Source organism: Schistocerca gregaria, chromosome 6, assembly GCF_023897955.1.
Source record: "Schistocerca gregaria isolate iqSchGreg1 chromosome 6, iqSchGreg1.2, whole genome shotgun sequence".
Taxonomy (NCBI): Eukaryota; Metazoa; Arthropoda; class Insecta; order Orthoptera; family Acrididae; genus Schistocerca; species Schistocerca gregaria.
Window position 1 is genome coordinate 244,837,680 of NC_064925.1, and position 17,879 is coordinate 244,855,558.

The 17,879-nt window shown below is 43.8% G+C and overlaps 1 protein-coding gene across 2 annotated transcripts in view; it reads left to right on the forward strand.

Moving 5' to 3' along the window:
• LOC126278126 (signal-induced proliferation-associated 1-like protein 2) overlaps nt 1-17,879 on the forward strand; it is a 788,230-nt gene that overhangs the window by 650,337 nt on the left and 120,014 nt on the right. The window contains exon 1 of one of the 2 annotated variants that reach the window (XM_049978015.1): nt 16,443-16,535. The exons of the other annotated variant lie outside the window; for it this stretch is intronic. Within the exon in view, the coding sequence (XP_049833972.1) occupies nt 16,474-16,535 (62 nt within the window). The 5' untranslated portion in view covers nt 16,443-16,473. Of the gene's footprint in view, nt 1-16,442; nt 16,536-17,879 lie in introns of those variants that run through there. 2 annotated transcript variants of the gene reach the window in all.

A 17,879-nucleotide genomic window follows, 5' to 3' on the forward strand; every position in this document is an offset into this window, starting at 1 on the left:
TCTAATACCCTCAGCATAACCCGACTTAATTAGACTACATTCCATTATCCTCGTTTTGCTTTTGTTAATGTTCATCTTATATCCTCCTTTCAAGACACTGTCCATTCCGTTCAACTGCTCTTCCAAGTCCTTTGCCGTCTCTGACAGAATTACAATGTCATCGGCGAACCTCAAAGTTTTTACTTCGTCTCCATGAATTTTAATACCTACTCCAAAATTTTCTTTTGTTTCCTTTACTGCTTGCTCAATATACAGATTGAATAACATCGGGGACAGGCTACAACCCTGTCTCACTCCTTTCCCAACCACTGCTTCCCTTTCATGCCCCTCGACTCTTATGACTGCCATCTGGTTTCTGTACAAATTATAAATAGCCTTTCGCTCCCTGTATTTTACCCCTGCCACCTTTAGAATTTGAAAAAGAGTATTCCAGTCAACATTGTCAAAAGCTTTCTCTAAGTCTACAAAAGCTAGAAACGTAGGTTTGCCTTTTCTTAATCTTTCTTCTAAGATAAGTCGTAAGGTCAGTATTGCCTCACGTGTTCCAACATTTGGACGGAATCCAAACTGATCCTCCCCGAGGTCTGCATCTACCAGTTTTTCCATTCGTCTGTAAAGAATTCGCGTTAGTATTTTGCAGCTGTGACTTATTAAACTGATAGTTCGGTAATTTTCACATCTGTCAGCACCTGCTTTCTTTGGGATTGGAATTATTATATTCTTCTTGAAGTCTGAGGGTATTTCGCCTGTCTCATACATCTTGCTCACCAGCTGGTAGAGTTTTGTCAGGACTGGTTGTCCCAAGGCCGTCAGTAGTTCTAATGGAATGTTGTCTACTCCGGGGGCCTTGTTTCGACTCAGGTCTTTCAGTGCTCTGTCAAACTCTTCACGCAGTATCGTATCTCCCATTTCGTCTTCATCTACATCCTCTTCCATTTCCATAATATTGTCCTCAAGTACATCGCCCTTGTATAAACCTTCTATATACTCCTTCCACCTTTCCGCCTTCCCTTCTTTGCTTAGAACTGGGCTGCCATCTGAGCTCTTGATATTCATACACTTGGTTCTCTTCTCTCCAAAGGTCTCTTTAATTTTCCTGTAGGCAGTATCTATCTTACCCCTAGTGAGATAAGCTTCTACATCCTTACATTTGTCCTCTAGCCATCCCTGTTTAGCCATTTTGCACTTCCTGTCGATCTCATTTTTGAGACGTTTGTATTCCTTTTTGCCTGCTTCATTTACTGCATTTTTATATTTTCTCCTTTCATCAATTAAATTCAATATTTCTTCTGTTACCCAGGGATTTCTAGCAGCCCTCGTCTTTGTACCTACTTTATCCTCTGCTGCCTTCACTACTACATCCCTCAGAGCTACCCATTCTTCTTCTACTGTATTTCTTTCCCCTATTCCTGTCAATTGTTCCCTTATGCTCTCCTTGAAACTCTGTACAACCTCTGGTTCTTTCAGTTTATCCAGGTCCCATCTCCTTAATTTCCCACATTTTTGCAGTTTCTTCAGTTTTAATCTACAGGTCATAACCAATAGATTGTGGTCAGAGTCCACATCTGCCCCTGGAAATGTCTTACAACTTAAAACCTGGTTCCTAAATCTCTGTCTTACCATTATATAATCTATCTGATACCTTTTAGTATCTCCAGGGTTCTTCCACGTATACAACCTTCTTTCATGATTCTTAAACCAAGTGTTAGCTATGATTAAGTTGTGCTCTGTGCAAAATTCTACTAGGCGGCTTCCTCTTTCATTTCTTAGCCCCAATCCATATTCACCTACTATGTTTCCTTCTCTCCTTTTTCCTACACTCGAATTCCAGTCACCCATTACTATTAAATTTTCGTCTCCCTTCACTATCTGAATAATTTCTTTTATTTCATCGTACATTTCTTCAATTTCTTCATCATCTGCAGAGCTAGTTGGCATATAAACTTGTACTACTGTAGTAGGTGTGGGCTTCGTATCTATCTTGGCCACAATAATGCGTTCACTATGCTGTTTGTAGTAGCTTACCCGCATTCCTATTTTCCTATTCATTATTAAACCTACTCCTGCATTACCCCTATTTGATTTTGTGTTTATAACCCTGTAGTCACCTGACCAGAAGTCTTGTTCCTCCTGCCACCGAACTTCAGTAATTCCCACTATATCTAACTTTAACCTATCCATTTCCCTTTTTAAATTTTCTAACCTACCTGCCCGATTAAAGGATCTGACATTCCACGCTCCGATCCGTAGAACGCCAGTTTTCTTTCTCCTGATAACGACATCCTCCTGAGTAGTCCCCGCCCGGAGATCCGAATGGGGGACTATTTTACCTCCGGAATATTTTACCCAAGAGGATGCCATCATCATTCAATCATACAGTAAAGCTGCATGTTCTCGGGAAAAATTACGGCTGTAGTTTCCCCTTGCTTTCAGCCGTTCGCAGTACCAGCACAGCAAGGCCGTTTTGGTTAATGTTGCAAGGCCAGATCAGTCAATCATCCAGCTGTATGCACCAGTATATCTCATTCCCAGTAGCACGTGCTCTTGCATTGAAGGATGCCTGTATTCGTCGTGGCATACGTACTATCCACAATTTCATCAAGGCACTTTTGGTCCAGATTGTCCCACTCCGATTCAGCGTAGATCCCTGAGAGTGGTTGGTGGGTCACGTCGTCCATAAACAGCCTTTTTCAATTTCTCCCAGGCATGTATGATAGGGTACAAGTTTGAAGAACATGCTAGCCACTCAAGTCGTCGTTATCTTGAAGGGAGTCATTCACAAGATGATGGGCGCGCGAATTTTCGTCCATGAAGACGAATGCCTCGCCAAAATGCTGCCGATATGGTTGCACTATCGGTCGGAGGATGGCATTCACGTATCGTACAGCCGCTACGGCGCCTTCCATGACCACTAGCGGCGTACATCGCCACCCCAAAATAGCAGGGAACATCCACCTTGCTGTACTAGATGGACAGTGTGTCTAAGGCATTAACCCTACCGATTTGCCTCCAAACACGTCTCCGACGATTGTCTGGTTGGAGCCATATGCGACACTCATCGATGGTGCCAATCTTGAGCGCTCCACTCGGCATGTTGTTGGGACAATCTGCATGGTGTCACGGATGCAAACATGGACCTCGCAATGGACGTCGGAAATGAAGTTGCAATTATGCAGCCTATTACACACAGTTTGAGTCGTTAACACGACGTCCTGTGGCTGCACGAAAAGAATTATTAAACATGCCAGAACTGTAGGTAGCGGTCATCCACTGTAGTAGTAGCCCTTGGGCGGCCTGAGCGAGGCATCTCATCGACAGTTCCTGTCTCTCTGTATCTTCTCCATGTCAGAACAACATCGCTTTGGTTCACTCCGAGATGCCTGGACACTTCCCTTATTGAGAGCCCTTCCTGGCACAAAGTAGCAATGCAGACGCTTTGAACCGCGGTATTGCCCTTCTAGGCATGGTTGAACTACAGTCAACACGAGCAGTGTACTCCTTCCTGGTGGAATAATTGTAACTGATGGGCTGTCGGACCCCCTTCCGTCTAATAGGCGCTACTGATGCGTGGTAGTTTAAATCTTTGGGCAGGTTTAGTGACATCTCTGAACAGACAAAAGGACTGTGTCTGTGAGACTGTTTCTGTGATACAATTGCACAGTCGACGTCTATCTGCAGGAGTTCTGGGAACCGGGGTGATGCGAAACTTTTTTTGATGTGTGTATTTTTCAGTTAAGTGCAATCAGCATTGAACATACAGTATCCATCAAGAACCAAGAAAAAAAAAAAAAAAAGAAGTAAAGAGAAGTTGACTGTACGAGACGTCTGCGCCTCTGCAAACAGCAGTCAATGCCAGCGCTTCGTGCGGCCGGCGCACGAACTCAGCTGACGTTTTGCAATTACCTGGTCGGTATCTGTCAGGCGCGAACCGAACGCAATCTGTATAATCCATAGTCTAGGCTGTACGACTTCAGCACCACGTTTTCCTGTTACGGGCATTTGAGTCACCGATGAGTTGTTTTGGAATTCCAGCGCACCCTGCAATTTCCTGCTTATGGAGCTTTCTTCGTGTTGTTTTGGTCCTGACAAGGTTCGCGAGTTTGACATTCAGCTCTGCAGTGGTTTTGCAGCTCTTCAATGGCGATCACTCAACACACTCTTTCGTCCGCGTTGCATCTTAGGTGATGATGTTTATCGCTTCCCCTGTATGCGGTATAAATCTTCGATACAGAGCCTCTTTAAACACCAAACACTTCGACTCATGGCGTTACGGAAGTAGCCACAATACGAGCACCAACCATTTGCCCACGTCCGAATGCACTGTACTCGGCCATAATGGACTCACAAGCACACGGAATACTGTTCTGACCACCACGCCTCACACTTGCAACGTACGAAGGACATTGCACAAGTGCCGTCCGTGGTCAAATACAGCAGCGCAATATGCACGTTTAGCTGGCATCTGCGTTTGTGTTCGGACAGGCAGTTCTGGCGATGTTTCCTTATTTTTTACTGTGCTCAGCTTTCAGTATTTGTGCGTGGCGTTGATATGGAGCTGCAAATATCTGAGAAGCTCTTGAATTTGGTACCTCTCGATTACACCTCAGGGGGACTTGGTATTTTTTGAAGCCGCTTGTGGGTCAGTTTTAGATAGTACGAATTCGCCGTGGAAGATGCTCCATTCTGTAGCCACAGAGGATGCACCGCAAATGATCGGGCTTCACGAGGGATTCGCTGTTCGTTTAAAAAATAAACTGAATTCTGAAAAAAACGTTTCAGCTGTTATTTGCTTCATTTACCAAGAGGCACTATGTTCTGAAACAGTGAAGCTGGTTTACGTAATGTAATGATCATATGGCACAGGAGGCCGGGAGTCCTCACATGAGGACCGAGCGAGGTGGCGCAGTGGTTAGCACACTGGACTCCCATTCGGGAGGACGACGGTTCAATCCCGTCTCCAGCCATCCTGATTTAGGTTTTCCGTGATTTCCCTAAATCGTTTCAGGCAAATGCCGGGATGGTTCCTTTGAAAGGGCACGGCCGATTTCCTTCCCAATCCTTCCCTAACCCGAGCTTGCGCTCCGTCTCTAATGACCTCGTTGTCGACGGGGCGTTAAACACTAATCACCACCACCACCACCTCACATGGGGAAGTTGAACAGCCGAGTTGCGAGTGTTTTCAGTTGACCTCACATTAGACCCCTTGAGTGTCGATGTTGATGAAATGATGATTAAGGCAACACAACACACAATCTACGAGCGGAAAGCAGCTCTGCCCCGGCCAGGAATCGAAACAGTGCGGAGTGTGGCAGTCACACTCGCTGACCACTCAACGAAAGAGGCGAATAGAATTATCACTCATCTAAGAAGGCGGGCGGATAGATTTAACGAAAGTTGTGGTCACGTCTGTGAATTTTGTGGTACGTCATGGTGTAAATCACCTCAAGTTCAAAGTATTCTTAAAATACAGGGTGGGTCAGGATGAAAGGTACATGCTTTGAGGGAAATGCATTGTATTAGTGATCTTGAGTAAAAAATGTCATTGTGAACGTAAACTATGTGATCAAAATTATCCGGACACCCCCAAGAACATGTTTTTCATATTGGGTGCATTGTGCTGCCACCTACTGCCAGGTACTCCAGATCAGCGACCTCAGTAGTCATTAGAAATCGTGAGAGAGCAGAATGGGGCGCTCCGCGGAACTCATGGACGTCGAACGTGTCAGGTGATTGGGTGTCACTTGTGTCATACGTCCGTACGTGAGATTTCCACACTCGTAAACACCCCTAGGTCCACTGTTTCCGATGTGATAGTGAACTGGAAACGTGAAGTGACACAGCACGGAAACGTACAGTCCAACCTCGTCTGTTGACTGACAGAGACCGCCGACGTTTGAAGAGGGTCGTAATGTGTAATAGGCAGACATCTATCCAGACCATCATACAGGAATTTCAGACTGCATCAAGATCCACTGCAAGTACTGTGACAGCTAGGAGGGCGGCGAGAAAACTTGGATTTCATGGTCGAGCGGCTGCTCGTAAGCCACGCATCACGCCAGTAGATGCCAGACGACGCATCGATTGGTGTAAGGAGCTTAAACATTGGACGATTGAACAGTGGAAAAATGTTGAGTGACCAATCACTGTACACAATGTGGCGATCCGATGGCAAGGTGTGGGTACGGCGGATGCCCAGTGTCGTGCCAACAGTAAAATTCCAAGGCGGTGGTGTTATGATGTAGTCATGTTTTCGAGATGGAGGCTTGCACCCCTTGTTGTTGTGCGTGGCTCTATCACAGCACAGGCCTACATTAATGTTTTAAGTACCTTATTGCTTGCTACTGTTGAAGAGCAATTCGGGGATGGTGATTGGCATCTTTCAACACGATCGAGCACCAGTTCATAATGCACGTTCTGTGGCAGAGTGGTTACACGACAATAACATCCCTGTCATGGACTGGCCTGCACAGAGTCCTGACCTGAATCCTATAGAACACCTTTGGGACGTTTCGGAACACCGATTTCGTGCCAGGCCTCACCGACCGACTTCGATACGTCTCGTCAGTACAGCACTCCGTCAAGAATAGGCTGCCATTCCCCAAGAAACCTTCCAGCACCTGACTGAACGTAAGTCTGCGAGAGTGGAAGCTGTTGTCAAGGCTAATGGTAGGCCAACGCCATATTGAATTCCAGCATTACCGACTGAGGGCACCACGAACTTGTAAGTCATTTTCAGCCAGGTGTCCGGATACTTTTGATCACATAGCCTATGTCTCGTTCTTAACTGTTTCCGAGCAAATGGAAACAGTGGGGAACAGGACAATTGCAGGTGGTAGTAAGTGAAACAATATGATACAACGTTTTGTTTAATTGTGTACATTGTCCTACAATAGGTATTCGAGAAGTCCACCGTCAACTGCAATGCATTTTGCAGCTGTTGCAAACAGCTGCTGTGTTACTGATTTGAGCTCATTCGGGGAGACGAGCCTGTGCCGGATCGAATCATCCTTTACGTGAGCATACGCATGTGACATACGAGCGAGAAGTTCCTCCACCGTGTCCACTCTGCGCTCGTAGACTTCGCTCTTACGCCAACTCCACACACAGTAATCTAATGGAATAAGGTTGGGTGATCACGGTAGTCATGAAATGACTCCTCGGACTCGTCGCTATCTTTGCGCAAGTGAAGTGCGCATTGAAATGGTCAATAAAGACAACATCTGCGGAACCTAATGTAACTCTGGCTGTGTTCGCAAGCGATATATTCGATACGGTTAAAAAAATATGTACGTCTGAAGTGCTACCATGCCTCAAAGCATGTACCTTTCCTCCTCACTCATCCTGTATATGAAAGCGGAATGTGGGGACATAGTTCGTTGGCTCAGTTGGGGTAAAGTTCTAGATCCTTTCTTTTTCATTCGTGAGGAAAAAGTCTCTATCGAAATGAAAGCGGAAGAAATGCATTGTCTGACAGTTCTAAAATGGGTACCAGACCTAGCATTCGTGTCTGACATTACTATGCACAACTTAGTCGTACATTTGTCATTGCACGACAAAGAGAAGCTAATAGATGACATCCGCGACAAGAACAGAGCCTCCTCAGAACACTTAAGTTTGTTGGAGAGGCAAATGAATGACGGAATTTTTAACATTCCTCAGTCGTCTGGCTTTTAAAACTAGCTGAACCTGAAACTTCGTGACAGATTAAAACTGTGTGCCGGACCGAGACTCGAATTCCGGACCTTTGCCTTTCGCGGGCAAGCGCTCTGCCAACTGAGTTACCCAAGCACGACTCACAACCCGTCCCCACAGCTTCAGTTCCGCCAGTACCTCGTCTCCTACCTTTCAAACTTCACAGAAGCTCTTCTGCGAACGTTGCAGAACTAGAACTCCTGGAAGAAAGAATATTGCGGAGACATGGCTTAGCCACAGCCTGGGGGATGCTTACAGAGTGAGATTTTCAGTCTGCAACGGAGTGTGCGTTGAAATGAAACTTTCTGGCAGATTAAAACTGTGTGCGGGACCGCGACTCGAACTTGGGACCTTTGCCTTTCGGAGTTTGGAAGGTAGGAGACGAGGTACTGGCGAAAGCTATGGGGACGGGGCGTGAGTCGTGATTGGGTAGCTCAGTTGGCAGAGCACTTGGCCGCGAAAGGCAAAGGTCCCGAATTCGAGTCTCGGTCCGACACACTTTTAATCTGCCAGGAAGTTTCATATCAGCGCACACTCCCTGCAGAGTGACAATCTCATTCTACCTGAACCTACCAGTTTCGGCGATTGTCATATATATATATATATATATATATATATATCCCACGAGGCCTCCAGTTTGGAAAGGGAAATAAAGTACTTCGGCACTCCTGTCTCGTTTGCACCCGACGATTTATTACCGCCGAATTTGTGTCGGTGGTGTCATTCAGTGCAGCAAAATATCATTTCCCAAAACTACACAAAAATGACACACAGACCATGTGCTTTTTTGGGTGTACACACTGTTGTGAGCAGCTTTTCTCAGCAGTGAAGAGAATAAAAGCCACGGAGCGGTCTTTTCTTCAGGACGCGACAACTATCTTTTTATCGTGAACTCTTTGACGTCTGATTTTTCCGCTCCTTTTCTGAAAAGAAAATGTCAGTCAGAAGCCTGATAAACGCACTGAATACTTTTAAAACAGTTGTTTACTTTTTCCGTAAACTTAGTGTTTTCACGACGTAGCACAACGGTACGTCGTAGCAGCTAGAACTGTGAGGTCGGCGGTCATTTAAGAAGCCGGCGGCAGATAATAGGCTCGCAGTGCCGCCCGTTTGATTGTCCACGGCCAGCGACAATACTCCGCGGAGCTCTGAGCGCTCGAGGTGTAACACCGAATCAACTCTCCTGCTTTTTAAAACAGGTAGTCCGGCGTTTAGCGCAGAATGTTCGGCTAAATATAATCTCATTTTTCTTGGACCTGGCAAGTGTAGGCGTGGAGTGGACGTCAGGCGGCGACGTGGCGCTGTTTCAAGTCACCTCCATCGTAACAAACGAGGCAACCTGTCAGAGACCCGCGGTGGCGAAACTAAATGAAGCTTCCGGTATGCTTCGAAATTGATGTTCGCTGTTGCGGCCTTCAGCACGAAGACTGGTTTAATGCAGCTCTCCATGCTACTCGATCCTGTGCAAGCCTCTTCGTCTCCGTATAACTACTGCAACCTACATTCTTTTGAATCAGCTTACTGTATTCATTTCTTCGTCTCCCTCTACAGTTTTTACTCCACACTTCCCTCCAATACCAAATTAGTGATCGGTTGATGTCTCAGAACGTATACTATCAACCGATACCTCGAAACTTCCTGGCAGATTAAAACTGACTGTGTGCCGGGCCGAGACTCGAACTCGGGACCTTTGCCTTTCGCGGGCTAGTACTCTACCAACTGAGCTACCCAAGCACGACTCACGCCCCGTCCTCACAGCTTTACTTCTGCCAGTACCTCGTCTCCTACCTTCCAAACTTAACAGAGGCTCTCCTGCAGACCTGCAGGAGAGCTTGTGTTAAGTTTGGAAGGTAGGAGACGAGGTACTGGCAGGAGTAATCCCCGAAATTCTCTGGTTTCTTCTTGCAGAGAAGAAATCCGTTGTCCTTGGCATTGGCAATGACTGGAATCCAATCATCTGGGTGACATACGTGAAAGTATCTATAAGGGCAAAATCTCGTATCACATTGTAGGAGGCTCTTTTCAGGAAATTCTGGTCTATACCAGTGAAACCTTTGACGAATATTAATTTTGGAAATCATCCTAATATTTTGAACATTTCTCACAAAGTTTACCATATTTTGGCATACGTTCAAATGAAAACCATATGCAAAATAGCAATTGTGGTCCATTCCAGTTTCGTCTATATGTTGGACACAGTATTAGAACTATGCAAAAATTTAACATGTAGCTACAAATTTTTGGCTACTCGAATCTGGAGTTTATTTCATTACGAGTTGCGGTTGCAACATAGTTTCATTCACATCATTAGGTGGCAATTTTCCAGGAGCACATTTCCGATATACTGCGTAATTCCGGAATGATGTTACACTACTGGCCATTAAAATTGCTACACCAAGAAGAAATGCAGATGATAAACGGGCATTCATTGGACTAATATATTATACTAGAACTGACATGTGATTACATTTTCACGCAATTTGGGTGCATAGATCCTGAGAAATCAGTACCCAGAACAACCACCTCTGGCCGTAATAAAGGCCTCCATACGCCTGGGCATTGAGTGAAACAGAGCATGGATGGCGTGTACAGGTACAGCTGCCCATGCAGCTTCAACACGGTACTACAGTTCATCAAGAGTAGTGACGCGTATTGTGACGAGCCAGTTGCTCGGCCACCATTGACCAGACGTTTTCAGTTGGTGAGAGATCTGGAGAATGTGCTGGCCAGGGCAGCAGTCTAACATTTTCTGTATCCAGAAATGACCGTACAGGACCTGCAACGTGCGATCGTGCATTATCCTGCTGAAACGTAGGGTTTCGCAGGGATCGGAAGAAGGGTAGAGCCACGCGTCGTAACGCATGTGAAATGTAACGTCCACTTTTCAAAGTGCCCTCAGTGCGAACAAGAGGTGACCGAGATGTGTTACCAATGGCACTCCATACCATCATGCCAGTATGGCGATGACGAATACACGCGTCCAATGAGCGTTCACCGCGATGTCGCCAAACACGGATGCCACCATAATGAGGCTGTAAACAGAACCTGCATTCATCCTAAAAATTTACGTTTTTCCATTCGTGCACCCACGTTCGTCGTTGAGTACACTATGGCAGGCGCTCCTGTCTGTGATGCAGCGTCGAGGGTAACAGGTCTCCGAGCTGATAGTCCATGCTGCTGCAAACGTCGTCGATCTGTTCGTGCAGATGGTTGTTGTCTTTCTAACAACCCTACCACAACAAAGGTCAAAAATTAATTATGACTGTAGTGTTGCTCACGCTGCTAAATATTGCATTTTCGGGCAACAAATAAGTTATATTATGTGGCAGATGTCATTAGAGCACAGTTAATAAAGTCATTTCTTGAAATAGTGGATAAACTAGGCACTCATCTTTTCGTGTTTCCCACGCTGCTCCCATTGTGAACTCATGGCTCAATCGTCGAAAATCTAGGTAGTGATGCTTCCAAGCTCTGGTGCAAAGAGGCCTAGGTGTTGTTCTACGATATTCAAAAGTTTTATTGATGTGTTTCATAAACCATTCTTGAATATTAAACTTTTGCTAGTTAAGACAATGGTGATGTAAAAAAGTAATCAGCACTCCGAATTTAAGTTACACTTATTTTTTATTACTTTTGTTGCAATATCACGTACTTGTTCGAAAGCAGCACTTCACAATATAAAACATACTTGAAAATATCTTCCTCACTGCTAAAATTCACATTTCATAAACTGACTACAATTTTTGTGTTTTTAACATGACGACCATTAACATGACGACCAAAGCTTGACTCTCTAATAACCGCTTACGCGCCCAAAAATCCGAGTTACAAGTACGTCAATGATCATAGTGACAAAAGAAAGAATACATATAAGAATAATATGATTGCAATATATACATATCGATGTATTGAAGTACCTCTACTTTAATGAAATAAAATCTGAATGTTGTCACAGAAATGTGTCAACTATTTTACAGAAACACAGTAGAATATTGCTGGTATCAAGAGGTTGAGGTGAGGTGCCGAATGGTTACGTAATTCAAGTACCATTACATCTTGCAAACGTCCCCATCTGTTGACTCAGGGATCGAGACGTGGCTGCACGATCCGTTACAGCCATGCGGATAAGATGCCTGTCATCTCGACTGCTAGTAATATGACGCCGTTGGGATCTAGCACGGCGTTCCGTATTACCCTCCTGAACCCACCGATTCCATATTCTGCTAACAGTCATTGGATCTCGACCAACTCGAGCGGCAATGTCGCGATACGAAAAAACGGAATCGCGATAGGCTACAATCCGACTTTGATAAAAGTCGGAAACGTGATGGTACGCATTTCGCCTCTTTACACGAGGCATCATAACAACGTTTCACTAGGCAACGCCGGTCAACTGCTGTTTGTGTATGAGAAATCGGTTGGAAACTTTCCTCATGTCAGCACGTTGTAGGTGTCGTCACCGGCGCCAACCTCGTGTGAATGCTCTGAAAAGCTAATCATTTGCATATAACAGCGTCTTCTGCCGGTTAAATTTCGTGTATGTAGCAATTCATCTTCGTGGTGTAGAAATTTTAATGGCCAGTAATGTATATTTAGGGATGATGGAGAAGGGTAAATATATCGATCTGACGTAAAGGACACTGGCCCGAAACGATCGAGTGGAAAGTTATACGACTAAATCGTGCCGATATCTCTGATGTGGACGTGTTCTATTGCAAACTCATAGCTTTTGAGGCATGCATTTTAGTGCCCGCGTTTACTGGGCATTTTTTTTCGTGTTTTGATCCATTCTACATCCTCCTTAAATATAGAACGCAAAGAACTTGCAGTTGGAGGTCCACTGTCGGAGGTATCAGAACGATTTTCGACTCCGTCGTTTCCGGACTTACCTCCAACTGATACATTTTTCACCCTTGAAAGTTTGCAACCTCACCACCGAATCACTCCCTCACTGCCTTGCGTTTATTGTCCCTCTACTCATAAATGTTAACTCTACGTTTCCTTACGTTATTTAACCGTTTTTGCGCTCGGCTTGTTGTTTGCCGCAACAAAGAACTTTGTGGTTCGACAATGGTAGCACCACAGACCAGCTTCTCCCTGCGACAGCCGCCTTCCAGTGTGCACAGGTTACGTCCCGCTTGCGACATGTCTGTACCTCGCCGCCGCCAGGCGCCCGCGCCGCGCCACTTGTGCGTGGACTGCGCCTATTGCAGCGAGATTCATTTTCCAGAGTGTGACAGTAAGTGCATCGTGCGGGTCAGAATTTGCCACATGGCTGTGACTTCCTCGTCCACACAAAGGCGAAGGTGGGTTATATACCTGTGTATATATTTGAACACCCTGGCTTTCTAGAGTAGCATGAAACATTCAGTCAATGCTTTCTGTTCAGTTTCAAAGCAAATTACTACTCTACGCACTTCCCGGCCATATCATGCTGAAAGTGAAGAATGAGCGTAGTTCGATGAGTGCGCGTTTTGAAGCATAAACGGTAGTTGTTTTTGTTGGTAACTACGACTGTTCCAAATATGTGACGAACGTAACAGCGCAAGTCACAATTGTTTTATTTGTTGACAAATTGTGATCGATTTCGGGGGTGGTTTTTTATTGCGGGTCAAGAGGACACCCCCATCTATAGTGGCCTTGTATGAGGCTGAAATCGACCGAGGTTTATCAAGAAGTAAATCAATCGCAACTGAGCTTGTTGTGCTTATCGATAGTTCTTTACGTGTAATGTAATTTCGGGCTTTTCGTAGCGATGCTGGGAGAGGGCGTATCGATAGATGGTGGATAGAACTAACTTCTTTCAGCAATATTTTCCTCAGTACTAATATGTAGAACTGTAGTATTTTCCAATTTCGTACTGTAGTACATTGTCATTCATCCACGACGTCTTATTTTTACATACCACACTTACTCATACGACGTGGATACGTCTTTAAGACCAGAATCAGATTAGGTATGGGACACAGATCAGTGAAACAGCAAAGATCGTTAACAGTGTAATACACTTTGAGTCATTACTCCGAAATTAATTATGCAACCAAAATTAAGTTCCTCGCGGAGAATATGACTGAAATCTGTTCGCTTTTTCTCATTTCCTGAGCAATGGGAGGTGCTATCCAAGACCCTTAGTAACCAAATGTCCAAATGTGTGTGAAGTCCTATGGAACCAAACTGCTGAGATCACCCGTTCCTATACTTACACACTATTTAAACTAACTAACGCTAAGAGCATAACACACACACACACACACACACACACACACACACGTCCAAGGGAGGACTCTAACGTGCTGCGGGAGGAGCCGTGCAATCTGCGGCACCGGCGTGTGTGTGTGTGTGTGCGTGCGTGTGTGTGCGGGGGGGGGGGGGGGGGGAGGGGGGGTTAGTGTGCCCCTAGTGCATAAAGGAAAAACGGATGTGGTCGAATATCGAGAAGAAGTTCTGTCTGAATTGTCACGTCATGATTTATGGCTGAAAACAGGCAGTTCTGTAAGCATTTCCATTTTTTGTAGCGAAAAGTAAGAGTTATATGCTAACTAAAGTCTTGAAACGCAAACTGTCAAGTACGACGAAACTGGATTTACAGTTCGTGCATTTTAGTTGCTTCAACTCCAAAATATGGTCTTTAATGTGTTGTTTCGTGTTATCTTAAATATTAATATCTACTGATTATGATTTCACCACCGAGAGAAAATAGGGAATAGGGGAAAACTTAAAAGAAGTTAGAGACTAAACAGGGAAAAACTGATTTAGAAGACCGTGAGAAGAAGAAGAGCAGTGTAAATGGTATTAATGGCAGATTCAGTTGAGAGGTAGTATTAAGGGGAAACTGTCACTTATCTGTTCACATGTAAACTCCCATTAATCACAACGTCTGGATTTAGAAGACTGTGGAATGTGATGGGCACTGCATAGTTTACTTTTTTTTCTATGTATTACAAAATGTTTTTCTCGGCGATAACCCCACAGGTATTTAAGGACTTGTTAGGCCATCATATGCTGACATTTATCTTTATTATGAAGTTGTTCGCTTCTGTGGGTGCTTTCAGGTTGACACAAGTGCATTGCAAGTGTAGTGTAGACGCATGGTAGAAACAAGTTGCCAAGACTGCCGGTAGCAATCTTTGCTATTTTGAAAGACGCAACCAAGGCGATCAACTACAGCGCTTGCTTTGTTTCAAAACACCGCTAACAAGTTTCCAGTAAGACAAAAAATTTTACGGATGATTTGAATTTACAGCTTGTTCTCATACTTCTTTATAGAGATAAAAACTTTCATTGTCTTGTTTAATTCATCGTTTTGAAGCAAAAGTAAAATTTTAAGATTTTGTCGGCCCTCAAAAACCTGCCGCCCTGGGCGGTGGCGGTGGCAGTTTACCAATACCGCTTCTGGTTGGTCTTTAAATACTATTATAGCGATTTGCGCTAACATCTAAACGAACAACCGTTTTTGAAATCTGATTGGGTTATCAGGTTACATCTTTTTATTTTAAAAAGATCTCAGCTAGTCAAGACAGTCATTTTTTGTGCAGTGAAGAAGAATTGAAAATATCAGACTGAACTTGAAATTGTCTACCTCTGCTATTTATTTATAGAGAAACAGCCATTGAGCTGACTAAATGAGGAACGGGAGCAGCTGATTTCCAGACGCAATTACGCAACTTACGACCGGAAGGCCGATTTTTGATCGATCTTGCGGAACTGCTTCAGACATTAATTAACATGTAAACACGACGGAGAATAACAGCTTCCGAAATTTTGGTTTCGCCTTCGAAAGTCGTGTCGCATATAAGAGTGATGCAGGCGTAACAGAAGAGTGATACGTTTGTTTGCGTGGTCATCTTCCGCAGCAGCTGTTAACATCTGTTACTATAGGTTATCTGTTTTTAGCTGACAGCAATCTGATTAAACAGAGTTACACCAGACGCGTTTCGCTTATAATTACAAAGCATCTGTTGTGGTTATTCTGTAAATTGGATACACGCGTTTGTACATTTTTTATTGTTTTAGGTCAAATACAGCGCTTTCTTTATAAAGTTCAAAAAATGGTTCAAATGGCTCTGAGCACTATGGGATTTCACTTCTAAGGTTATCAGTCTCCTAGAACTTAGAACTACTTAAACCTAACTAACCTAAGGACATCACAAACATCCATGCCCGAGGCAGGATTCGAACCTTGACCGTAGCGGTCGCGCGGTTTATAAAGTTCGTCTGCAGGCTACTTACGGTGTTAGGCTTTATTTCACATCTGCACTTTGCAGTTTTTCGCATTTTGCGTTATTTCTTGTGCTGCACTTTTACAACAGACTTTCTTAACTATTTTTCATTCTTCGCTGCCGCAGTGTTTATGCCAATTCGTTTGTTTTCGTTTATGTAAAGAAACACACCAGTGGCCTGCAGACGAACTTTATTTGAAAAAAAAAAACAAAAAAAAACGCTATTTTAAACCTAAAACAATACAAAATGCACAAACGTGTGTATCCAATTTACACAATAACCACAGAAGATGATCGTAAATAAAAGTGAAACGCGTCTGGTTTCATTCTTTTTAATCAGACTGCAGTCAGCTCAAGACAGATAACCTACAGTAACAGAAGAGTGATGTTTGGCGTTCAGGCGAGTTCTCGCAAGGGGCCGCTGCGGTGCATCGGTGCTGCCATCTCGCCCTGTATGCTCGTTACGTGCCACTGCCCTGTAAGACGCCGTGCGTGGATTGTTTAGGAGCTTGTACTGTACTTCGCGTGCTCCATAAAACTGTTGTTTTTTCGGTACTGGTACATGAGCCCAGTTCGCGAATTGCTGCACGTGGTACCGTGCTGCATTCATCCCCGGTTTTTCCGGTACGTAGCTGCTTATGGTGCTCTTATTTTGGATCTGTGATAAAGGATAAGATCGTCGGAGCGAGCAGTGGCCGAAGCAAAGAGTGGATATTCGCTTTTACCAGCAAACCACGGAGTCTTCAAAGTTTGAAGAATAGAACTCCTATGTATGAAACAGCTTCAACTTTCTACTAACTTTACCTAAATGAGTCTAAACGTTTTCGAACGTGCAAGGAAAGTTTAGAACAGATTTGAAATTATGCTTAAAGTTAGTGCTGAGTGCACTAATTATAAAACACTGGACGAATATAGTCTGGGTGATTTGCGCTATATTTCAAGCCAAAGTTTTTTTTCACATCTAAATGTACACTTTTGCAGGTACATTCATCGATAAATATGGATACTGCCCGCAGTGTGTGTTGCGAATACTGCTTGTACTAAATAATTAATAAATTAAACTTAATGTTTGATAAAGTTTGAGTTCACGGTCAATTTTTTTTTTTTTACGTTCATTATGTTGTATGAGGGGGCTCCGCGAGTAGTAGTTTCGTAACGGTTTCAAATTAAGTGTAAGCTAAAACTTATTGGAGATCGCTAAGCGCTCTCTTTCGCAAATACTGGATGACTGAAGTCCATTCAATTACTCGGTGACAGTTATGCTGCCTCGAGAGATAGTTTCTAACTGAAATACTTCCCTTATTATTTCTTCTAACGTAGATTACATATTTTAGTGGGTATATTAGTAACATTTTAAATTTTAATTCGGTCAGGTTACGCGACATGTTCAAAATCAAATTTTTCTTGCCGTCAGATACGCATCTTGCTACTTGTTCCGTGATGATAGCTCAGTCATGTACGTGTTACGACAGGCGGTTTCAATAACAGCGTGGAGTTGGGTGCTGAGCAGTGCAGTTATCGTCTTGGAATGAAAACCAAAGTAGCCCTATATTTCTGACTTAAACATTTACAGTTCGTACCGATGTTGTGAAAACCGAAAAATACGTAATTGACAATACTTCGCGCGTTAGAAAAACCACAATTTATCTATAAATACACGATAAGTGAAGAAAACGCAATTGCTTCACTGAATCATTGATGTCTACTGTCCAATAGTTAAAATTCTGTGACTTTCATTTTATTGTTGAAACTACGACTATAAGAACTAGTTATATAGACAGTGTTTCGAATTGTCAGTTAGAACTGCAAACGTCAATTTCATAATATCTGATGACTGCTACAGTATTTGGAATTTTCGTAATTACCTGCAAAGCGGAACATTCGAATTATTTGCTGTGTCATTTCTGGATCCAGTTTCAAAAACTACGAATATTTTGTTATATTAAAAGGAGTGTCAGGCTAATTTTT